The sequence below is a fragment of the Protopterus annectens genome, chromosome 1.part2 (genome assembly GCF_019279795.1).
Source record: "Protopterus annectens isolate FY-2018-M chromosome 1.part2, PAN1.0, whole genome shotgun sequence".
Lineage (NCBI taxonomy): Eukaryota > Metazoa > Chordata > Ceratodontiformes > Protopteridae > Protopterus > Protopterus annectens.
Genome location: NC_056727.1, coordinates 366,698,395 through 366,725,129, shown reverse-complemented (window position 1 = coordinate 366,725,129; position 26,735 = coordinate 366,698,395). Strand labels below are relative to the sequence as shown.

General features: G+C 39.5%; 1 protein-coding gene across 1 annotated transcript in view; it reads left to right on the top strand.

The window, feature by feature from the left end:
* FERMT1 (FERM domain containing kindlin 1) overlaps nucleotides 1–26,735 on the top strand; it is a 1,173,069-nt gene that overhangs the window by 364,818 nt on the left and 781,516 nt on the right. The window contains exon 6 of the mRNA XM_044056523.1: nucleotides 5,818–5,920. Coding sequence (XP_043912458.1) covers nucleotides 5,818–5,920 — 103 coding nt within the window. The remainder of the gene's footprint in view (nucleotides 1–5,817; nucleotides 5,921–26,735) is intronic.

The window sequence follows — 26,735 nt, the reverse complement described above, 5'->3', positions numbered from 1 at the left end:
TAGCATGGTTTGACTTATGTTTTGCAGTGCAGTCATGGGTGAGGATGGTGAAGAGCAAGGGGATGAGCACACAACCTTGGGGAACACTAGTATTCAGGACTATGCTTTGAGAGGTGTTGTTTCCAGCTCATTTCCACTGTGGTCTACCAATCAGAAAGTCAAGAGTCCAGTTACATAGATGCTTGTTTATCCCGAGTTTCAAGAGCTTATTCACCAGTTGCATTGGTATCACAGTGTTGAATGCAGAACTAAAGTTGATGTACAGCATTCTTTCATAGTTATTCCTCCCTTCTAGGTGCTTTAATGCAAGGTGTAGTGTGACTGATATAGCGTCTGTAGTCAATCTCTTTGCCTGGTATGCAAACTGGAGTGGATCGAAGGATTTAGGCAGGCTCGCAGATAGATGTTTCTTCACAAATCTCTCAAAGCACGTCATGACGTTTGTGGTTAAGCTGACCGGTCTGAAGTCATTGAGGCAGGTAGGTTTGTGTTTCTTCAGAAGTGAGACATATAGATATATATATATATATATATATATATATATATATATATATATATATATATATATATATACACACACACACACACACACATATATATATGTGTGTGTGTGTGTGTGTGTGTGTGTGTGTGTGTACGTGTGTATATCTTTCTCTATCTAGCTGTGTATGTATATATATATATATATATATATATATATATATAGCACACACACACAGACACATATATGTATAGGTTTACTATTAAAAATAGTTGAATGCATGTTTCTAAAAGCACTTCTTAATGAATCACCTGTTTACGATTGTAAAGCAACGATTTCACTAACCATTTCGAAATGTGTACTTTGCTTTTAAGACTGCAGGCATTTTAAGGAGGGAAACGCAGGTGACATTATGACGTCGGCAAAACAATCTCAGTGAATTAATGGTGTCACTTAGCATATTCAGAATAAGACAGTAATACCGCTAGAAAGGGATATGCCGCGGTGGTGGTGCTGCGGTAGCGTTGACGCCTCACAGTAAGACGCTGTCCGGTTCGATTCTCAGCAAGAGCGTCTTCTGCGTGGAGACATGCGTGAATGGGCGTACCTTCGTTGAAGGCTGTGCATCAGGGCTGGTAACTCAGCACGTAAATATCAACTACCAATCATTAGCGGACCGGAGTTCCGCTGTGGCGACTCCTAACCGGGAAAAGCCGAAAAACACAAACAAACAACTAGAAAGGGCTATAGACAATGTGCAGTAGCAAGGCCCACCTAGATCATGCCCACCACACAACAGTCTGGGACCATAATTTTTTTTTTTTTTTTTTTTTTTTTTTTTTTATGGTTTTGCAGGGGGGCCATGGCCCCAGCACCCCCCTACACCCACTTCAAATTAAATATAACAAGTCTGAGATCAAAATACATTGAGGAAAAGGGTATTAGGCAAAGTATTTACAACACTAGTAGATGTACTAGCAAGTAGCCAGTAGCTGGTAACCAGGAAGTCAATTAAGCACTGGTCAGTTAAACACTGAAAGAACATGTCAACAGTTCGAACAACCAGTTTGGGTATATCGACATTAACTATGTAAAGAAAGTCAGAAAATAACCTTTTGATAATTACAGTAGCTAGAAATATTGTATTCAACGTTTACTTTCGACACTGTGATACAAATTTATGATTTTAGTTTTTAATAGTTATAATAGTTTTTTAAGGTGCTTCAACAAAGTAATAGTTTAGGGGTATGTACACTTATGCAACCAGCTTATTGTACATTTTTTATTTTTTATATGTTTCCCCTAACAGATTTGTTTTTCAATTGAATTGTACAGGTTATAGGCCACATTAAAGGTGGGAAAAGTTTTGAAATAATTTATTGTGGTCTCATTTTTTTATTGGAACAAACCAAACACACGCACGAGGGACTAAGTGCACGGTCCAAACCAACGCGAAAAAGTAAATCCAAAAATGGACCAGCACAATGGTAATGCAGCAAAAATCAATTTATTGTAGAAATCAACGCCATTTATGAATAATATAAATGGCTAGCATGCTTGCTAGCCATTTATATTATTCATAAATGGCGTTGATTTCTACAATAAATTGATTATTGCTGCATTACCATTGTGCTGGTCCGTTTTTGGATTTACTCATTTTTTTATAGCACAAAAACCTGGCATTTTAACAGAGGTGTGTAAACTTGTTATATCCACTGTGTGTGTGTGTGTGTATATATATATATATATATATATATATATATATATATATATATATACACACACACACACACACGTGTGTGTGTGCGTATAGAAAGAGAAAGACAAAGAGAATACATTAATGTTGTACAGCTAAAACAATGAATGGTATAACAGCGGCCATAAAATGTCAAAATGCAAAATGCCAAAAAACTTGGCACATGCTCTTTGTGGGAGTGCCAATTCTTCTGCACCCCTACACCCCCATGTGACCACCCTGCTTGCTAATTATATATGTATATAAACTATGAGATTGCACTGCAGTGGGGAAAGGGGAAAACATCAGTCCCTGTTGTACCACAGTCTTGCCGAATTACTATTTTCAACCTTTTGTGTTCAGTGATGTGACCTTTAGTATTTTAGTCATTCAACATTTTCAGTGTATCTCATATGGATAGGTATGTGTATTTATAAAACATGTATCCTAAACATTTCCTAGTGTTCGTAACTGGAATGCATTCCATTGACAAAAAGTCTAGAAACATCAGGAATCCTTGTATGAATGAATAATAATTACTAATATTAAGGAACTTGTCATGAACGAGAGTTGAATTATAGACAATTATTTTATTATTCAGATTATTCAGATAGTCTAAGGAAAAATTTCACAAATGTAAAGTAGTGTGCATACAGAAAAGAAAGAAAAATCCTGTAAAGAGAAAAAAACAACGTAGCATATTTTTGATGTATAGCGGCATACCAAGTTCTGTACCACACTCTTGATAGCCACTTTGGGTTGTGAATACAAAATTGCTTAATACTGATGATTCAGTCTTGTGCTTCTTGTGAGGTTTCAGACACCAGTGGTACACCTTTTCAAATGGATCTTAACTTTTCAGAAAAATAAAGTCTTGGTATTATATAATAGATTGGGTTATAAGACAATAAACTAATCTTTCTGACTCAGAATTTAAGGAGGCACATGAGGTGTTACCTTGTTCGTGGACAGAGATCAAACTCTCAGGCTTCAGCTGCCTGAGGTCAACCCGCTGACGATCAAAGTTCTTCCATATGAAATCACTGTCTCCTATTTGTCCCAGCAGTGATGCACTTTTTTGGGGAATTTCCCACTTTTTCGAATTGTACAACCATAGTGTTGGTATATATAAGTTTTCCCCCCTGCAAAACACTTTAAGTAGTGTCTTTTGGCCATTTTTTTTTGGTGAATACACTTTGAGGATTCTAGTCCTCAGTGCATTTCTTTCGCCTACTCATAGTGGATGCCAGATAAGGGAATATGGATATTTATATATCAGTTAGATGAACCTTCTGTTTTTAATACAGCAGAAAAATAGTGTCTTAGTTTTTAGATTTTGGAAATGTAACCAGAACTGGAAGAGGTCTATTTAGTTCAGCTGTAGGATGATATATTCTTTGGAAATGATCTGAGTCAAAGCACCTACCTTTGTCTCAGAAACACTTAACAGTTGTGTGAAGACTTTACATTTATGTAAAGTATGTGTTCCAGACTTGTGGTGTTGTGGCAAGATTCAGATTTATTCATCATTTAGTTTTCAGTCTTTCTGGGATTTAGTAAGAGAAGTTAACTGTATCCTTGCAGTACTGTATTCAAATCTGTCAGCAGCTACAGAAAGGGGTATTTATTTTAAGCTTGAAATGTAATTCTGCTGCAGCATTTTAAATTGCTCAGTGTTTTGTGAGATGCCTTGAATTTCAGTGATTGCAAGCTCAGATGATTAGATATAGAAGTAATTGTGAGCCTCAGAAGAGGAGAAATCTGTGTATGAATGTTGTTTGTATTTTCGGCTTTTCCCGGTTAGGGGTCGCCACAGCGGAACTCCTGTCCGCTAATGATTGGCAGTAGATTTTTATGGTGCCGAGTTGCCAGCCCGACGCCCAACCTTCAGCGAAGGCACGCCCATTCACGCATGTCTTTCGGAGTCTAGTTGACCACGGGGAGGACATGCAGACTCCACACAGAAGGCACTCTAGCCGAGAATCGAACAGGAGAACCTCTTGCTGTGAGGCAGCAACGCTACCGCTGTACCACCGCAGCATCTCTGAATAGGTATATTCTAAGTTGTAAGTCTGAGGTTACATTGTCTTGGAGTATTCCTCCTACTTTGAGGTAAAGCACTATTGATGTAGCTATAAGTAACATGGGTGTGATGTTAGGGGAACAGAGGACTTTGCCCCTTTGCAAAATTGATTGAAAGGTGTATCAGCCAGTTTCAAAAACTGGATTTCAGTTTAGTTTTTGCAGTTGTGGGAGTTGTGCTTTCGGATCTCAAACTTCTGATAGGGAATTGGAAATTTTCTGTTATCTCATTTCATGGTGAGACTTACTGAACTACAGAAGGACATACTGGCAAGTATGATTTCTGAGCCCGGTTCCAAAAATACTCAAAAATGGTGTACTTGAACAATCTGGTTAACATCTTGCAGTCAGTAGTACTGTATGTTGCCAGTAGTTCATTTAGTTTTTGTAATGTTGTAGGGCATATTCTGTCATGTCCCATCATCTACCAATGTATTTCTGAGTTTGGTAATCTTTGTCTAAATAAGCTGATAATATGTTTCCATCTGCTATTTAATGTTATTTATCTGTGATCCATCATTATTTTATTTCTGCCATATACACGTAGCAAAACTATTTGTTCACTGATGCTGTCAACATTCTGTCCTTTTTCACCCATGTCAGCTGCTAATATAGCTACATTTTTCCATTTTCTTCTTAAAATTATTATCCTTGTACCTTCTGTGTTTTCTTCTTTTGCTGCTGACTGCTTTCTGTACTTCCATGTACTTTTTATCCATGTTTAATATATGTTCAATTTCTGAATGTTATTTTATTTCTGTGAAATTCCTTGCCTTTTCTTTCACAGATAGGCCATTTGAGAACTGCAATAGCTCTATTTCTGTCTTCTATTTGTTTATTTATGTAATGCAGGAGCCTGCTGCATGCACTGTTGAGCCCAAGCTCTTTCCTCACAGCCTTATAGAATTCATACTTTCTGTTGAGGTGTACTTGAGGCATACTATCTGAGTAAAATAAGCAGTCTTCAGAATGTCTCTCCCCTGAAGTCAGTCCAGACATACATACATATTGTTGTATTGTTAAACTATACCACTGTACTCCGTCTTAAGTCACATTCTGTGCCTCCGTTCAGTTGTTCAGCCACACTGACTTCCTCAGTTCTGTATGTGTAGATCAATACAGTATGGAATTATACCCTCCCTCTATGAGCCCCTGTACTCACTACTTAAAGTCTGTTCTTTTCACAGAGAACAACATAGCCATACCCTAGTTAAGGCAACCACTGAAGCAATGTATTCTGGACTGACATTTTAAAGATAAACAGCAGTACTGTCTTTTTACATACCATTGGGTAATGTCTTCCCTCAATATATTTGGAAATTACTCTCAGACTATCTTCTGGTACAAGTAAATAGGTACACAAATAAACAAATTGATACATTATATTGCTAGGCACTGTTAAAATAATGTTGCTGGGCTGAAACTATAAGAAGGCAAAAAGGCTAAGAAAAAGGAAAATAACAACATTGTATTTGCACCTGACGGGGGTAATTTTTAATTTTCCTTTTCTTTCCTTTAGATGGTTAGATTCATCTCGCTCCCTGATGGAACAAGGAATACAGGAAGATGACAAGCTCTTGCTTCGCTTTAAGTACTTCCACTTCTTTGATCTGAACCCAAAAGTAAGATTGACAATAAGCATTTCTGTTAATATTTCAAAATGTAATGGGCAAACAGTTCTTTTTCAAACAAAAATGTGTTATGTGATTAACTTATTGGACTCTTCCTATACTGTTTTTCAGTCCTGTGTGCTGTAACACTCAATGAATTGTAAATGGATTCTAAATTCCCTGCAGCTTTGGTGTCATCTTAGTCTCAGTGACATAAAGATGTTAGGACAGCAGCCAGCCTACTGGCATAGGAAAGTGTCCACTTGTACTACTGGAATCCATGTTTAATTTGCAGACTGGGCTTCTTAACCAGCAAACAAGCATTCAGTGACCAGTTGTCCACTGTCCTCCCTGGAGGAAGAAATTGATCTGTTTTTGCTTGATCACCCTATTGTGGAGACTGGGAAAAAGCTACCCTGACCAAATTCACAGTAAATTCATTCCCAACAATCACCTTTTTCAGTGTTACTTGGCCAGTAACTTTCATGCAAACTGGAATGATAAATTTCCCTAAGCAGCTGCAGTCCCTGATGTTATGAGCTCCCATTGTGTCTGTACATCGTGACGACATAATGGGTCTGGTTTGTTCCCCTCCCCATACTAGAGAGCACGGACACTCTAAAAAATTATAAACTTCAGAAAACTTTTGGACTACTAGTTGATCACCTCCTCAGCCTCTCTGCTTCTATCCAGTGTGTGAACATCTCGACTACATAGTGGGTCCGGTTTGTTCTCCTCCCCATACTTGAGAGCATGGACACTCCAAAAAATGATAAATTTCAGAAAACTTTTGGACTACTAGTTGATCACCTCACAGCCTCTCTACTTCTATCCAATGTCTGTACATTGCAACTACATAGTAGGTCCAGTTTATTCCCCCCCCCCCCATACTTGAGAGCACAGACACGCCAAAAAACTATAAACTTCAGAAAACTTTTGGACTACTAGTTGATCACCTCCACAGCCTCTCTGCTTCTATCCGGTTACTTACAATGGCTATTTTCAACTACACTCCAATGGATTTTGTCTTGTAATCCTTTCAGTAGCACTATATATTGCTTTGTTAAGCAAACTGGTATTTGCAGTGCCTTTTGGTTGAGCTCTGCATCGGTACTGACAGCTACACTGTATTCCCTCCATGACTTCCAAAGTTATTTGACTGTAGAACTCACTCATATTTTACTTATCTATCCTCCTGTTCTCAAGTTTCCCTGATACCTACTGAGTAAATCTTAACATAAGAAAAAGAAAATGTAAAATAGAAAAACCTGCTCTCTGGCTGTAGCTCTATCCCAGCCTCAGAGTCTCAGTCGCTGATTATTTTTTTCGGACCATCATGCCTTCATGGCTCTACCCACTCCGTTCGCCCTGCGGGCTCACTCCGCTTCCCTACCCTGCACCCAAATTCCACCCACCCCCACTATCTGTATTTTTATACATACCCAAAATCCTCCCCACCCCACCCCAATCCAATCCAGTCACAATTAGCCTCAGCCTCACCTATTAAACGTCACATTCACCAAACACTCTACAACCCCTCCTGCAATGCCCTACTCATCAGCACTCACAATTACTCCATTATCCCTACTAATCTCTCTCTCCTGTCTGCCCTATCTCACACAGTTTCCCAACCCTTACCATACCTCACTTACACACTCCACTGCTTCATACCATCATCCTCACTCCCCTTCTTACTAATCCATCTCACATGAACTCTTCAGCTCCAGCTCCAGCACTACATATCTATTCAAACCTAAGCTACTCCACTTCCCACCCCCTACACTCCTGTCCTAAATGTCATACCAAAAAATCAGTAGTCTCACTCAACCCATACTACCCATCCCCACCACACTGCCACACTCTACTCCTCCACCAATTCTCACTCTCACTTGCTGGCGACATCCACCCTAACCCAGACCCACATCTAACATTAATGTCTCCAAACCCTCCTCTCAACCCACAAAATCTAAGTCCATTTGCATCACTACACTTAATGCTCAAAGCCTTAGAAACAAATCCCTAACCTCCATGCCTGGCTCTTCCATAACCACCCCGACATGCCATTTCTGACACCTGGCTCAAATCCTACATAAAAGATCACGAAATCCTACCACCGGGTTACCAAATCATTCACAGTGACAGAGCCCACAAAAAAGGAGGTGGAGTAGCTATAATCTACTCCTCCTCCCATACTGTAACTCCCTACACCAGTAAAATTCCAACCTTTGTCAGTGCTGAAATTACAATAGGCATATTAAAAGTAAACAACCACAAATACATATGTATAGCTGCCCTCTATATCCTCCTAGGTGATAACATCAAAACACTTGAGAACATCCTATCCTGGTTCTCCTTCCACATAAATAATGAAACTTATATCCTTGGTGATATCAACATCAACTGGACCACTATTAACTCTGATGCCCCTTCCCACACTATCAACCTATACAATTTCTCCCAACGAATTCATTCACCAACCAGACCAAATAAAGATGTACCTCTGGAACCATCATTGACTGGATCCTAACAACTCATCCAAATCTAATCACCAAAGCTGGAATAATGCCAGATTCTCTCAGTGATCACTTACCTGCCTTTGCCGACCGGCTCCCATCTCCTCTACAAAAACATCACCATTACATTCAAACTCGCAACCTCTCCTCTTTCAATCCCCAAACTTTCTCAGAATGCCTAAAGTGTATTGACTGGTCCCCTCTAAAAAACCTCCCACTAGATGATGCTGTATCCTCCTTTAACCACTCATTCCTGATCCTCCTCAACCAGCAAGCCCCCCCCCCCGAGAACCAAACGCATCAAAACCAATCCTTGCCCATGGTTATCAAAAGAAACTAAACTAGCCATGTAACAAAGGGACAAAAAATGGAAACAGCATCAAAAACATAAAAACCCAAACTCCCTCTAAGAATTTAAGCATCTCCAAAACTCCACAAAAAAGCTAATAACTAAAGATCACAAAGCTCACTACTCCAAACTCCAGTCCTTGCACTCAACAAACCCCCAAAAATTCTGGGACTTCATCTTATCAATTCTGTACCCTGGTAATAAAGAAAACCCCTGTCCTAATCCCACCCTCTCCAACCTTGACACAACCTCCCAGTTCAACTCATTCTTCGTAGACTGCATAGCCAAACTATTCACTTCCTTACCAACCCCCTCCTTCAACCCCAGCCCCTCCCACCACAACCTCCACCCCAATCACCTACCCCCCCTCCACACCCTTCTGCCTTACTCCCATTCCCACAAGCACTATAAAAAGACTCCTCCTCAAACTCAAACCCTGTTGCAATGCACCTGGCAATCTTCCACCTACCTTCCTCAAACTATCTGCAGACAGCATCGCCTATCCCATCTCTATTCTTATAAATAGATCCATACAAGAATCCTACGTCCCTTCCATCTGGCGCCATGCGTACATCATCCCCCTACATAAAGATGGCAAGAATACTGACACCACTAACTTCAGGCCTATTGCCATCCTTTCCTCCTTTCTAAAATTCTAGAGAAAATCAAAAAAATACAACTAATGACACATCTAACCCAAAACAATCTCCTCTCCCCTATCTAACATGACTTCTGCCCTAGCCACTCCACCATGACTGCCCTTCTTTCCTTTCTGGAAACCATCAACATTGAACGAGACTCAGGCAAATTTGTATCTACGCTATTCTTAGATTTGTCAAAAGCCTTTGACACCATCTCCCACACCCTACTCATATCCCAACTTTCCACCATGCATCTCTCTCCTTCCACCATAGCCTGGTTTTCCCGCTACCTGTCCAACCTCCAACAAGCTGTCCAATGGAAAACTTCAACCTCCCCCTTCCTCCCTACACCCACAGGCTTCCCTCAAGGTTCTGCTCTTGGCTCTCTATTCTTTAACCTGTTTATTAACAATTTTCACCACTCCATCCCAGAGTCATCTGTCATCCAATATGCAGACGACTCGACTATCATCTGCTCAGCCTTCTCACACTCGGAGCTCCTTGCAAAAACCCAATTAGCCTTCTCCACAACCGAAACCTGGATGCAGTCTAACCATTTAGCTGTAAATGCAAATAAAAACAAACTAATGATCTTTTCTCCTACCAAAAACTCTACTATTGACAAATCTTCATTCACTGTACAAGCCAGAACACCCCCCTTGAAATCGTTCCCACCACTAAGCTTCTCGGCATCATCATTGATGATGAACTAAAATTTGATACCCACATGCACTCCGCAATCAAAAAAACCCACCAAAAGATAGGTTTCCTCTACAGACACAACCACTTTCCCAGTCCCTCTACCCGTCAAACCCTGGCATCCCCCTTCCTGCTTCCATCCCTGATGTATGGTGACCCTCTGTTCACAAATCTCCATCTCGACTTATAATCCAAACTTGAATCTTGCTACCATAAGATCTGCAAATTTGCAATCAATGAAAAAAACTCATCCCACCACTGCCGCTCCCTCTTCACCCTCAATTGGCTTGAACTCCCCAACTACCTCAGTTACGTACAACTCATCATTGCCCACAAGCTCATGTGTAAACCCACAAACTGCCCATCTCTCGCTACATACTTAAAATCCTATATACCCAGCTACCAACTCAGATCCACAAACCAAAATCTCCTTCAAGTCCACAAACCAGCATGACTTCCTGGTCACCTACTACTGTCCTACTCCTTAGCCAAACAGTGGAACCCCCCCCCCCCCACACACACACACACACCTTCGCAACCTTCCAAACCATACCAATTTCAAATCTCAGCTATTCTGTCATCTATCAGCCAAATGGGAATGCGCATATCATGCTCCAACATAAATCCCTCTTCACCCCATCTCTTTCTACCCTGCACTGAAATCATTACCATTTACCAATTCTGTTGCTTCATCTCAATCTAAAACAGTCTCGCCCTACCAGGGACTGATTTTTCTCTCTGCTATCTAATGTACTGTACTTTCCATATTCCAATTTTCTGGTACTCTCTCCATGCAAAATGGTCCACTTAACCTGCAAGGGGCTAGTAGCTACTTGTTTAATGTTTACTTACAAAGAGCCTATTTGACAAAAATGTCTTTTTCTGCAAATGTTTAGTTTACCTGACCTCCAAAAGGGCTAGTAACCTTCTGTTTAAATGTTAACTCACAAAAGCTTATTACATAATGTATTATATTTCTGTAAATGTTTTAATTGTTCTGTACAAATCTTTTTTATTCTTTTGTACATATAATATGTAACTTGCAATATTTGGAGCTTTTCTCCCAGGGTCTCCACTGAAAACAGGCTCTTTATGGCTCAGTGGTCTTCCCCGGTCATCAAACTTAAATAAATAAATAAATTGTGTGTGTGTGTGTGTGTGTGTTGGGGGGGGGGATAGTGATTAATTTAAAAAGCCCCCTTTGTTAGGCACAGTATAATAATGACTCCATAGTCACCTAACCCTACCTGTGTCGCGTAGAGGCATTGTACAGTTGGATGTAGCAGTGTGAACTGGCTGGGAACCAGTAGCTGGAAATTTGCACTGGGAAAGGGAAGACCAAAAACTTAAAAAAAAATTATATGGAACCCTAAAGCATGTCCTGTCAAGCACATGGTTGGTTACAGAAAAGGGTGGCATATAACTATAGCAACCTTGAATATTTGTTTATATCAGTTCAACAGAGATTTAAATTTTTGTGGTACATGCCAACATACCCATTCTGCAAGCAATCTGCATGGATCCATATTTGGGTGTGGGTCAGCAGAATCCTGTCATTTCCTGCTGATTATGTTTTGGGCCCTTTTCCGTACATTCTGGTTCACAAAATCTGTGACAAGAAAAGGTATACCACTGTACACATCACTGGCTTTGATTCTTCTAGCTATCACTAAAGAGAACACCTTTACTGTATTTATTAGTACTAGTTGACTCCATTAAACATGATAAGCTTTGCTAAATTGTAAAGCATTTCTCCATGGTATGCAGAAGTTTTTAAATGTGAGGTGTGGAGTATCAGAGGCTGCTGTTTTATGTTAGTGACATTTTTTAATGAAAACCACCACATTGGGACTAAAAATGTATTTTTTCCATTGTATCTGTTTTCTGAGCTATTTTAATGCATTAAAATAACTCCAGGTACTTCTTATAAAATCTGAATATGTTTTCCCAAAATGTCTGGCACTGGGCCTGACATATTAACGTGATCTTGTTGTAGTGCTTTCTTGTCTCCTTCCCACAATCGATTTCAAGTCCCCTTTATATTAGTCATGCTGGTTGTAAGGAAGTGATGACATTTCCTAGACTATTAAGATGCTATGAAGATTTGTCTAAAGCAGAAGAATGTGAAAATCAACAAAAGGAAATATTTATGGAAGATTTAGTTATGCCAAGGTCAGAGGAAGATGAAGCTAAGATAGGAAGAGATGAGATAAAAGTAGTGATGTATAATCAATCAACGAGGAAGTTTCCAGCAACAGATGGTATTCCTGTAGACATTTGGAAGATAGGAGGGAAGACACTGATATTTTAAAAGGGGAAGAAAGCTGAGGTAGCTGTATTAACCAAAGAGAGAAAAGACCCTTCAGAACCAGCTTCCTACATATCCAGTTCAGTTTTAAACTGTGATTATAAAGTGTTCATGTATTTAACAGAATAATAAAGGTGTGCTGCCAAAATCGACAGATATGGATCAGTGTGATTCTGTGAAGGGAAGGCTAACATTTCACAACATTAATAGAGCAATGGTGGTCCATAGGGAAGCAGAGTATAAGAAAAATGCTACTATTGTTGATGGGTCTTAATGCAGAGAAAGCATTCAACAGTCAGCTGGGATTTTATGAGTAGAGCAATTGTAGTAATTGTGTTGTCTGATAGAATAAGGGGGTTAATAAGGAGAAAAAAGATATGTGAAGGGTCAGAGGCAAGAATTAAGTTGAAAGGGTTCCTTTCCAGCAAACTGTGTTTGAATAGGGGAACCAGACAAGGATGTCCTCTTTCCCCTTTGTTAATTTCTTTGTGTGTGGTCATTAGCAAGGAAAATAAGAGACTCACAAATTCAAAGTAATTTGATTTTCTTGGTAATCAAGAATTTGCAGATGATATTGTTTTGTACTTGATAAATCCAAAAAAGGACGTGTTATGGAACATTTTAAGACAGTTTTAAGACTTTTCTAGATATTACATAAAGGACGATAAAATAAAGATTGTTGTGTTAAACTACATGTCCAGATATGAATTTGGTTCAACAATGCCCATATTTTTGGGAACAAAATAAGACAAAAGTATTTGTGTATGGGTTAAAAAGAAATCTGTTGTAGCAACTGAGGATACGTGGGAAGAGACTAAACAAAACATAATACAAAAATTCAGAAGCTGGAAGCTCTTGATTATGGATTATGGGTAGTAAGGTACAAGAACTGGAAATATTTTAGCTCCTTTAGTTTTATATAAATGTCAGGAATATTTGTATCAAGCAGAGGAGAAGTTGTGCCCGATAATAAAGTGTTGAATGGATTTATTTGAGAGGGAAAACAGGCAAGAGTTAAGTGGAATAAGTTGATTCTTCCCATAGAACATGGTGGTTTAGTATTACCTGATTTGAAGAGATACTTTAGAGCTACACAGTTAAGCCTTATATACATAAAACAAACAAAATGTTATAAATCAAATTGGATGGGGATGGTGACTGAAAGGGGTGAGTTTGAGAAATGAGGAGAGAGAGAAGGATTTTAGATGCAGATCCTTAAGGAGAACATACAGTTGTGTAAAATCTTACCATAACAGTAGATGTCATTCTCTGCACTGTTGCAGTATTCTTCACCTAAGGGATCTCCTGCCAAGTATAGCCAAATGTCCGACCATTATACCAAAGCTTTTAGCTCTTATAAGCACTGTACGTCACACACATGCTTCACATGCAAGACGTAGGGCACAAAGATGACATACAGATGCAAACACTCAGAAATGAAAAAAAAACAGGAGGAACAAAATACCCTCAAGGACAAGGAGGAACATGGACATACAGAAGGAAAAAAGAAAAGGGAAGAAGGAAGAAGTACCCTCAGCCAGGATGGCAACCAGAAAACAGGACAACAGTCAAGACAGAGGGGGAAGCTGTGACGGACAGAATACTACAACAGTGAAGAGAAGGACATCTACTGTTATGAAAGGATTTTACACAACTGTACCATGCCATTCTATATCACTGTTACAGTAGTTTTCACATAAGGGGGAGTACAAGAGCTTAAGAGGAAGCCTGGGAGGAGGAAGACACAGAGAAACCCTCCACAAACCCATGCAGGATAGCTCTGGCAAAGCCTGCTCTGTCTCTGGAAATAACCTTCAACTTGTAATGTTTAGTGGAAGTAAGAACAGAGGAGCAAGTAGCAACCTTGAGGATGGAATAGGTGTCCAAAACCTTGAAAAAGGCACCAGGGAGGCAACTGCCGTAGTAGGATATGCCTTTACAGATGAGGAAAGGATTTTGCCATGAAAAGTATAACACAAGGAAATGGCCTTAGAAATCCAGGAGGAGATGTTTCGCTTAGAACAGCCAAACCCAAAGTCCTGGGATGAAAAGAAACAAAAAGCTGCTCAGATGTGTGAATAACTTTAGTTTTATCTAACGATCTGAGCTGTCTATACAAATCCAAGGTGTGAAGAACCATCTTACTGGCATACTGTGGAGAACGAAAAAAAGATGGAAGATGAATAGCTTGATTAAGGGAGAACTCATTGACCACCTTGAGTATAAAAGAAAGACTAGTGTGAAGAAACACCCTGTCTCTATGAAAAACTAAAAACGGAGGAATAACCACGAGAGCATGAAATTCAGACACACTCTTGGCAGAAGTAAGAGCCAAAAGCATACCTCTCAAGTGTACCTCATTACGAGGAATGTACCTCATTTGGGGTCTTAAAAAGTTCATGTTCCTCAAAGTTCCACATTGAAAGGATCTGTCACACATTCATTGTTAAGAATTTTGTAAAGTGAAATCCATGGTAAATAGAAATGAATCATATTAATTCATTAAAAGATCTTCCTTATAAGTAAAACCAGCATATTTTAACCATCCTATGGCCTTCCTAGTTGAAGTTGTTAGTAAGCCATTAGTATGTGTTCCACATTTTGCCCATTTGTTCCACATTATGAGGGCTAGTGTTCCTCATTTTGGAGATGGAAGGTTGAGAGCTATGGCCAAAGGAAAAACAGTCTTTGAAGTACAATGTTGTAGGGAAGCTGAAGATGTGGGCTGAAAAGGAGCCTGGGTCAGTTTTTTAAATTGAGGTTCCAAGCTTCCTGGGGGGCATGAAATGAAGGATGCCTTTAAAAAATTGTTTGTCCTTAAACCTGGAGGCCAGAGGAGGAGTCAAGGCCAGACAAGCAGAGATTGCTGACAGGTGAGCTTTAACTGAAGAATATACCAACCTAGCATGGAGTACATCACACAAATAACAGAGAACCAGAGGAACCTCCACAGATAAGGGATCTAGATGGCAAAAGAGGCACCAGACAGAACATCTTTTACATTTGTGTGTATAGGATTTTCTGCTAGTGGTTTTCCTGGCCTCCTCCAGAACCAGAAGCACATCCTCAGAAAAGAGATGCTTAAAAGGGATCAAAACCCTAACACCCACAGTGTCAGTTGGAGAATGGGCAGTTGAAGATGGACAAGAGATCTTTTGTCTAGAAGATCCACCTGGTGAGGTAACTTGTGGTAATTGCCCTTGGCCAAGTGAGAAAGAAGGGGGAACCAATGCTGTCTGGGCCAACAGGGTGTCTCCAGCAAGATTTTGAGAGAATCCTGTCTGATCTTGTGCAGAACTCTTGGTAACAGACTAAGGGGGACATGTAACAAAGCATCCCCTTCCAAAGAACAAGTCCCCTGACTTGTGCTTTCCAAATCAGGGGACTTGGGACTCTGGAACAGAGTAGAGGAAGTTGTCTGTTTAGAGCAGAGGCAAAAAGATCTACCTGAGGAATACCCCCAATGGACAATGTCAGTAAACATATCCCTGTGAAGCATCTATTTGTGAACTTATCTTCTGGACCGGCTGAAAGAGTCTGTCACTAGATTGTGCTCTAAAGTAATGCAAACCACCTGAAGAGTCTCACTTGCCACTAGATAGCTAGATTCCAGACCTGAAGATCCAGTCTGCAAAGGAGATAGGACCTCATGCCCCCTGCTTGTTGACATACCATATCACTGTGGTTTTGTCGGTGAAGACTTTGAGGGACTTGGGAAGAAAGAGAAAATGAAAAGCTTGCAGTGTGAAAAGCAGAGCCCTCATCAGTTTTTTATATTGATATAATGCAACCTCTGATGAGGAGACCAGAGACCCTGGACCTTTAGGGAGCCACAAAAGGCTCCCCATCCCATGTCTGAGGCATCTGTAAAGAGCTCATGAACAGGAATTGGAGCCTATAAGGGAAGCCCTGAATTGAGAGAGAGTTGAAGAATCCACCACTGAAGCTTGAGCTTGAGACAAGGAAGAAAAGGAATAGGGAACTCCAAGGGGTGGCATTGTTGGAATTACACTGACTTGAGGTACCACTGAAATTTCCTTATATGGAGCTTGGCAAGAGAAAGCATGGAAATGGTGGAGGTCATAAATTCCAGAACCCTGACATTCCCTGACCATGACAGAGGACAGAGGAAGAAGAGACTGGAAAAAGGTGGTTAAGGACTGAACCTTGGGAACAGGAAGAGATGCCAGCATGGGAATGGTCTGAAGCCTGAATTTGAGGAAAACATGATCCTGGGAAGGCATCAGATCTGATTTCTGGAAGTTTATGGTGAACCACAAACTGTGTAAAAGGCAAATGGCAAACTGGAGATTCTGCAACAGACTGCCAGGAGAAGAAGCTTGAATAAGTGGATCATCTAGGTAGAGAAAAATCTATATACCTCAAAGCCTGCAAAAAGCAATGACAGGAGAGAGGAACTTAATGAATACCCCTGGGGCAGTAGAAAGGACAAAAAGTAAAGCAGAGAACTGAAATGCAAGGAAGAAACAGAGCAATGTAAACATTTCCTGAACAGAGGATGAATGGGAATGTGAATGTATGCATCCTTGAGATCTAGAGACATCAAAAAGGTCTGTTGAAGAAGAAGAAAAGAAGGCCTGAAGGGACAACATCCAAAAATAAGAGATCTTGAAAAAAGTGTAGAGCAGGGAACAATCCAGAATTGGTCTGCATGTACCCTTCTTCCAGAGTAAAACCCAGAACTAGCTGGGTGGTGCCCTGATCCAAGAGTGATTGCAAAGTCTCTGGAAGATGAGGAAGCTGTTCTCAAGGAGGTTGAGGAATGCCTGAAAAGGGAGGAAGGGACTTTCAAACCATGAAATATCCCTGATAGATAATTCACAGCACCCAAGAATCCTAGGTGATCCGATGTCAATTTGGAAGAGACAAGGAAAGGAGGAGAGACGAGGAGACCTGTCTGATGGAAGGGAAGGCCAAACATGATATAGAACCAGGGTTATTCTGAAAAGAAGGTTTCTGGGAAGGAGGAGTCTGAGTAGACTTAACAGGAGGAACATGCCTAGAGTCCTTTGTACCTGTAGGATGGGGGCAAGACTGTCTGCAAAAAAAGGCCGACTTGGAAGGATAGTTCCACTGAAACATAGGAATATGGGAAATAAAAATATGCCTAAGTTCCTGCAAGAAGAATGAACCAAGTCCTATGCCTTACCCTTATCTTGGTGGGACTTAAATAAGTCAGCAGCAGCAGTCCCAAAAAGACTTTTGTTATCCAAAAGTGCATCCAAAAGACTTAACCAAGAATAACACTTCATCACTGAAGCAAAAGCAGGAGATCAGAAGAAGCATCAGCTGCATCATAGCTGCATTTTCTTGAGTGATGGGCAACTTGAAAAGTGAACTCCATCAGGGAAAGGGCAGATGCCATCCCATCAGAATCAGTAAGGTCAGATACCACCTTAGAAAGCTGGGAAAGGAGGGCCAAAACATACCTGGGCATATGAGTCTGTTAGTCAACTGCCTTAGACATGGTGGCAGCAGTATAAACCTTCTTCTTGCCAAACCTTTCCATGGCCTTACTGTCCTTATCAAAAGGAAGGAGCTTAGCAGATGGCAACAGATTAAAGGATTTGTCAGAAAAAAAGTAATACCACCATAGGATCAGCAGAAGTGCACTTATATAGAAATTTGCACTCCTCCGGCACCTTGTAGAACATATCAGGTTTCTTTGGCACAGGAGGCTAAGAGTCAGGAGCTACAGAGGCTGCAGAAAAATATACAAAAGGGCAGCCAGAGTAGGTGGGACAGCTGATGGTTTCGGAGACTCCATTTGTTGGAGCTCATAATATCTCTTTTGAATAGCAGAGACCTGGGAACAGTCATATTTAAAATAGTCCATCATGCAGGCAATAGTAACCCCAAAGGAACAACTCTTCCAAGGGGGAGTCTGGACTCAGAGAATTCTCTTCCGCCAAACTGTAGTACCGGGTGGAAGGATTTGAGAAGAATAAGCCAAGGATTCTTCCCTCAAATCCAAATCCTCATCTGAGAAATCCATTTCCCTGGGCCTCTTAACAGGAGTGGAAGACCTGGGGGAGCAGGAACAGACACCGCCTGAGGAGGATTCAAGGCTATCAAATCATTAAACAAACTTAGTAAAATCCTGCCATTCATGTTGGGGATCCTTAACAACAGGGGAAATATGCTTAGTTTCTGTTTCACTTTTTGCAGGATGTCCACCCGAAAAACCCTTGGAGGGTTAGACTCTCAAAGAGACTCAATAATAGTGGTAAGGATTTCTTCCTCTAGTAAAATCTGAGGAATCTCTGTCAGTCCCTTGGATATTATCAGCCAAGGTTCCCCCTCAATGTCGGGTACAAGCATCAGAAAAGCCTCCAAGGACATGTGAGAATTCGGATCCGTGCTGGCCTCAAACTGGGTAGTAGCAGAGGAATCCAAAGCAAGCACCAGACTGTCTTTAGGGCCTTCACTAGCCTCTAGAGAGATGTGTAGGGGAGGCTGGACAGCAGCCTGATCAGGCCTAACTTTGTTGGCCTTATTCTTAGCAGACAGCTGTCCTTTTGGACAGGATGATTCTGCCATAACACCCTGAGCCAACAGCTTAAGTTGTTGGTTCTCAAGATATATGGACAAAGAAGAGAGACAACTACATAGGATCTTAAGCAGAAATGGCTGGCAGATCATGATTGTGGGAAACACCTATCAAAAACACACTGATCAAGGTGGTCTTTATAGGGAATCTGCCTCCTACACTAACAGTTTCCCTTTCTGGATGACATGAACACAGTACCATACAAGAGTAAAAAAGAAGAAAGTAAACCCCAACACAGCACTTATCTGAAAAAATGGCTTTGTAACCAGCACAGCAGAAGGGCACTCAGACCGACATTCAGTAATGGCATTCAGACTGGCGGCAAAGAAGTTCTAAGTGTTTGCATCCATGCATCACCTTTATGCCCTATGTCTTGCATGGGAAGTATACGTTTGATGTACAGCACCTGAAGAGCTAAAGGCTTTGGTATACTGGCCACACATCGAGCTGTCCTTGACAGGAGATCCCTCAGGTGAAGAATACTACATTAGTGATATGAAAGGGCATTAACAACGACCATACAGAATATTGACATAAAGTAGCAGAAAGTAGTTTAAGAACTAAGCCAACATGAGAATGGAGAAAGAAGATTTTACCAGTAGGGACGACTGCAAGTTGAGGTATAAGAAATTTACTGGAGAAAGTTAGCATTGAACCAAGGTACTGGGAGCAAACAACTACAGCAGGAAAGGTAATGGGGTGAGATGAAGCCAAGCAGAAGTTTGGAATGTAGGTTAGAGATTGTCTACCCTACCAGAGATTTATAGCAGAGTATAGGTAGAGAGAAATGGCTAGAGGAATGCTAAGTGAAAGCTCAGCTGTTGCAGCATTCTTAGTTGAGTCTAGAACAGAAATTGTTGTTAAAGGGTAATTAGTATAATGTGTAAAATATTGCATGATAACTATAAAAATCAATCAGAGGAGGCTGGAAAAAAATTGGAAGGGAGACTGGAAAAGCAATTTACAAAGGAACAATAGGATATCTGTATGACTCCCATGAATGCAGTAAGTCCAGGACGGCTAGGATTTTTATTTGGAAATATTTTACAAAGGTATTTTTATATTCCAAACAGACTTCAGAGAATTTTTTCCTTGGGTAGATAAAAATGTTAGAGTTATGATAGGAAAGAGAGAGGTAACTGGAGACTTGTTTTTGGAAGTGCAATGGGTTGGCAGATTTTAAAAATTCTCTATAAAGTACTCTTCCACAACTGTTGGGGGGAGCAAATGGCTTTAACTAATTAAATTATTTTTTGAGCGTGAACACATGATCTGAGTTGCCTATACTTAGTAAGGCTTTAGTAAGTTTAATGCTGTTGGGCGCCGAAAAAGCAATTACTAGAAAATGGAAAACAAAATCTAAAACATCTGTAATTGAAGCATTGAGTACTGCAAAGGAGATAAAAAAATGGAGGTTGGATCTTTAGAAAAGGGAAGAAGCAACTTTTCCAGAGATAACTGGAATTTGTGAGAATGGTATATGCAGAATAATGCTTAGCAGGAGTGATGTTTAAGGGAAGGCGGGAAGTGTGCAATTTATGTAATGCTGGGGTAAATGCAAAATTTTGAAAAGAAAGAGGGTATTTATGTAATATATGATGCATGAAAATGAAAAAAAATTAATACGTATTGTTTTCTATTAATATAGATGTCTATATCTTAAGTGATAGATTAATAAAGTTGTTTAGAACATACTTTTCCTATGCTTTTTAACTTAACACTAAAAATTAATCACTTTGTTATGCATAATTTATATTTGATTGTCTTCAGCATACTTGCTGCTCCTGTATGGATGCCATTTGTACTGAATACCATTTGTACTTGACATTTACTTAGATATTTTGAGGAAAGTTTATCACTTATTCGGTGTGTGTTTTTTTCACAACACTAACAAATATTACCAGATGTACTGGGAACCTGCTGAGCGGCATTTTCATGTTTGTGTGTCAGTAAAATGGTCCTGGCCATTTAGTTGTATTCTGTCCAACATTTTTATCCTTCTGACAGAACACTGAATTTTATTGATGATCCTGGGTATTTTAACACCTTTTGAGTGAAAATAGTCCTCCTAGCGTATGAATACCACACTTGACTTTTTCATGCTTGGATTGCAGTATTTATTTCTTTCTTGATCATTGTACTGTTGTGAATAGTCAGTATTCAGCAGAAAATGCAGTGATGTAAATGTTCCCATTCTTTTTCTGTATGATAACTTAGTTTTGTTGGGCTTGGTTCTCTTTGATGGTGTTTTATTGGCTTTGACACTTGGCACCCAAGTATTGTCAGTTTCTGTGTACTGTTAGTTATTGTGCTGTTTTGATTGATATAGCTATAGGTTCATAGTTATATATTAGACTACTGCCATCAGAGCCTTTATAAGCGCAGCTCTGCATCCCAACTTAATTGTGTCCCCATGTAACATGGGCATCTATTTGGAGGGGTATGTTAAGAGATTATCCAATGTGGGTCCACTTAGTCCAGTACCAAAGCGGATGAAAAGGCAGTCACGCCCGTATAAAAATTTGTATTTATTGAAACACTGTAGTTAAAAATACCAGATTGTTTTTGTCAGAATATAGCATTGACTTCTTCAGAATCTCACATTGAAACAACGTTACCAAATTTAAAAGCCCCTCCAAAGAAACATGATCTGGTCAACCAATTAAAATTGCTTCATAATTAAGTACATTGTCAAACAGCCTTAAAACCTAAGCATCCTAATGAGCAATGTAATATACAACACTAAAACATAAATAAAAGTGATGCAAATATAGTTTACATGTAGAAATTGTTCCCTAAACAGTATAGGAATACAGTCTTAAAATACTTGTCATGGAATTATGTTTGTTAAGACCTGGAAACATCGTGGTGTTAAGCCTAAGCTGTTACCCGCTGCTCAATCAAATCACCTCATACACCACCACTAGGGTTTTTCACAACTGTGTCAATGCGGAAAAAAACTAATTTGTATTCCGGGTATGGCGAGATGTGCTTGACCAAGGAATTTTTATTATTCTTGTTCTTAATGTCAGATTTTGCTAGCCAAGTCTTTGCTGAGTTTTACCTACATAAAATGCATTGTAATTTTGATAGAGTGAGATATATAACCCCTATTGAGTTGGAAGTGCAATGAAAAGATGTGTAAATTGTCCAATTGTTTACCCTAATTTTAGCTTTTTCAAAAACGAACTTACACTGGGTAGAAAACCCACATTTAAATGTATCTTTTCTTTTGCAGGACCTATTTACATTAGGACAATCCGCTAATTCCAAATAACTTTTGATTGATTTCCCTTTCCTATAAACAACTTGCAGTTTGTTACCTACCATATCAACCAATCCATCAAAGTAGGAAAATATTTTCCAGTTTTTTATAAGGATCATGATCTCTAGTATGTGTGGCGATAAAGGAAAATCTACGTTCCCCTTCATTCACAACCCTGTTACTACTTAAAACATCCATTTGCACAGACTTAAGCAGAGGTGGCATTAAGCTATTTTTTTCTTTTTGAAGTAACCTCCTCCTGAAATTTGGCTACAAGACATTTGGTGTAACTTCGGGAAAAACATCTGAGTTACCTTTTGCCCTTCCTTCACAAATTGATAATCTCAGGAAATCATCCCAGCAAGTCTTGCATATTGCCCCTTACTATCTCAGTCTCTTGACAGTTAGGTCAGGAATTGCCTGCAGCTTGGAATTATATTTATCAGTATTCCTCCTTCTTGGTACTGTTATCATTATTTTATATACCATACTATTTCCAACAGTCTGACACCAATATCCTTCCATTTCTGGTGTTTCACATGAACAGCTTGGAGGCTTTGCTTAAGTTTTTGTAAGTGTCTGCTGTGTGTGTATCTGTTTGTTTTTTTTTTTGTCTTTTGTGCCCAAATACTTTATTGTCTGATCATTTTTGCCATCTTGTTTATAGCACAGCCTTATTCCTGACAATTTTAAGAACTCTGCATACCAGATTTAGTTAATACTTTCTGCCATGCCCTGACTATGCATTTGGATTGTTCCTTTATTCAGACTAATATCTAATGTTGATAGTTATCATATTACTTTGCCCAAAACAGTTTCCCAGTTTTATTTGTGAACACTTTTATGGATTGCTGGTTTGACTGTTTCTTGTATGCCACTTTGAGGCCTCTGTCTTGCTTGGCTCAGAGTCTGCTTGGGTTTTGCCTCCTGACCATTGTTTTCTCTTTAAGTATCACATAATTTTTTAATTGGCCTGGAGTCACTTTTCATTAGTATTATTTGTAGCATTTGTTTTGATTAATTCAGACTCTGTCTCAATTTTACTTTGTGATTTTATAAACGATGTTTTGTTGCAAATGCTTGATTTTATTAATAATTTTATTTTGCTTTGTCTTATGGTTGATGCTTGGTTTTCTTGGTAAATACTGTGATCTGGTTGTATTTATTTCTCCTCTGGTTTTATTATAAACTGCTATGTTTTAATGGAGGCTTATCTTTACAAAAGTATACCTTACTTGTGTTTGACCCTTTTCATCTACCAGGCCTATTCGTGTTTGTTTTTCAGACTTGTAGGACTCTATAAGTTGGGGCAGATATTTTAAGCAGGCCTTCCTGGCTGCTCATATGTTTGATGCTGTGGCAAGCAATAGGGTTACTATTCATCGTTTGGTAGAAGCAGCATGCTGAATCTCATCTGCTGTCTGTTTATGCTCAGGATTCTTGCAAACCGCTGCAGGTAGGTTCTGGGAACCAACTCTTCATTGGTCCTGTATAGGAGATTGTATACAAATGCAAAGTCTACTTGTAACAAACCTTCGATAATGTCCTACTAGGACATTGTATTTAAATGCAAAGTCTACTTGTAACAAGTCTGCGATGGTGTCCTACTATCTGTGTGATGTCCTTGTATCCCTAGAGTCACAGGGAAGATCAGGTTGGAAGAGAATATGTGCTCACATTCTTCATCTTTGTCCCCATGCTCTTCATTGTCCTAAATGGGACAAAATCCTGGTTATGGGTGTCATCTGCTTTAGACTAGAGCTTCAAGTTGTCTGTGCTGCCAGCAAGACTAATTCCTTTGTGCATGTAATCGTAGGGACAAACTGCACTATTTGTCTGAGGACATTCTTACAAGACTCCAAAGAATTTCTCATTGACTCTTATGATATGTCATCAGAATATTTAGCTTCTTGGTGACTTTAATGTTTTGGCTGATTAGGAATTGGTGACTCTTACCAGGGAATTCCTTTGCATTGTGAAGATGATGTATTTTGGTTTTGTTTGAGTCGTTCCAGTTGCATTACCACTGCAATCCATCATTTGGGCTATACCCTAGACATGATCTTCCAGCTGGATGTGATGACCTCAAACTTGGTGGTGAAACTATTTTCTTAATTTGACCACTTCTTGATCCACTTTTCCTTGGAGCACCCTTACATGAGCCCTCCGGCTCTTGAGCAGATGGAATGCTGTAACTTGTGTGAAGTTTCATCTTGTTTGATTTCCTCTTTACTCTGTCTGCTTCTTTTGGAGATCAGAGCTAACACCCGACATGAGTTAGTTATTGATGGTAATAAATCACTGTTTTCCACTCTGGATTTGTTTCTTCTGTCTCATGTACATTCTGTTTGTCTTAGAGAACATTGTTCCTGTTGAATTTTAGCTCTAGGTGAGAGGGATGAATGTTGACTTCATGGAAGATGCACACTGGTCTCTGAAATGAGTAAGTTGAATTTAATATTATTTCATTACCAGTCCAAGATCTTTCATAAAAAGGCATTTTTCCAGAGATATCTCTGCACGGCAAACTAATAAGCTGTGTTCTTTTTGGGCAGGCCATGTAAACCCAGCTTGCCTTTGTACACATAGGACTTTTACACCACAACAATGTGAATCAGCAATTTTAGTTTTCACTGAGAGAAATGCACCTGTTAGATTAGCACTGCCCCCTTGTTCATCCATGGGGGGATGAGTCAGGTGAGTCTTGGAAAGATTTTGTATTTTGTAAGTTTTTAATTCATATTGGTGGCTTCCAAGTATGTACCTTGCAACTTGCTGGCTAAATGCTTGTTCTTCTAAGTTAGTTACAGCTTGCCTGGGTATTCTGAGATGAGCTATTTATCTAATTCTGGAGTCCTTTCTGAGGTCCAGAGATTTTCTTTCAGTATTAATCAGGACTTTAGTCATTAAGAAACCTTCTTTGGACTCCAGTTGCTTTGATTAATTCCAGACCCAAAACTAACATGCTTTTTAGGGCAAAATTATTAAGAATGCATGTATACATTTAACAGTTCATGAGCTGACAGATTAATATCAGTCCAGTTTTTGCACTTGCTATAGCAACGACTCTGCCCACATGAGGGTAATAACTGATTATCTTACAGCAAGAGGTTCACACTTTTATTTGGTACTCGTCATCTTATTAGGTACTGGTCCATATTATTCTCAGTTCAGCACCTGACACTGTTTATCACATAATCCTGTTTGCTTTTACTGTGACTGTTATACTTTCATAGATCATTTTGCCTCATTTGTCTGGACTTACCCAGAAAGTGGTTTTATGTCTTAATACACCTGTCCTGTCTATATCATTTAAAGTGTGGATTGCTTCAGAGAGCACCCTGAAATTACATGCATACATACATACACCATGACTATATAAAAATAATAAATAACAGTGTCAAATTCTGCTCAGTGGGCTGGTCAAATGGTCTTTCAAAGGACTATAGAACAAAGGCTGAAGTAGCTTGTCTAGGCATATAGAAGATAACAATAAATCAAGTAAGAAAAAGGCCAGTGAGACACAGGATAAACAAGCAGTTAAAGCAAAGAAAAACAAAATCAAATGGAACCATGAAGAGCAAAAATAAAAACATGAATGTGGATACTGAGAATCAGGAGGCAGAGATACATACATTTCAGGGGGGTAAAGGTGATGCCCCGTGTTGGTGCTACTGCCATCTTGCAAAGACATGAGGTTCTTTATTATGAGTAGTATGATTGAAGTGTGCTACACATTTATCTATAAAAATATGGAGGTTACAAGTACGGATTTTTTTTAAGTTTTGATATATTTTTTCTTTTTTTTTTTTTTTTAATTTTAAGTATTCCATTTTTAGTAGCACAAGTGTATGTTTCTTTAAGTGAGGTGTATGTTTGAAAGTTAATGAGAACTGTCATGACAATTTCATGGGATAATCAGATGACAGCTAGCATTTCAGATATACTTTTACTTGAAGTCCAGTACAGCTGAGATTTCTGTAATCACTGAAGCTCATTAAAGTCTGGTACATGATGTTTCAGATGTTACTTTCTGAATAGTGACTTCAGGATGATTCACACTTATTTTACCAACAGTCAACTAAGGTGCATATACCGTGTCCAACAACTCACCTTGTTCTCTTCTGTCCCAAACCATAATGACCCAGCTTCTTCTTCTTCTTTCAGCTGCTCCCGTTAGGGGTCGCCACAGCAGATCAACTGTTTCCATTTCTTCCTGTCCTCTGCATCTTGCTCTGTCACACCAACCACCTGCATATCCTCTCTCACCACATCCATAAACCTTATCTTAGGCCTTCCTCTTTTACCTGGCAGCTTCATCCTTAGCATCTTTTTCCCAATATACTCTGCATCCCTCCTCAGCACATGTCCAAACCAACGTAATCTTGCCTCTCTGGCTTTGTCTCCAAACCTTCCAACCTGGGCTGACCTTCTGATATACTTATTCCTAATCCTAATCCATAATGACCCAGCTGCACTCC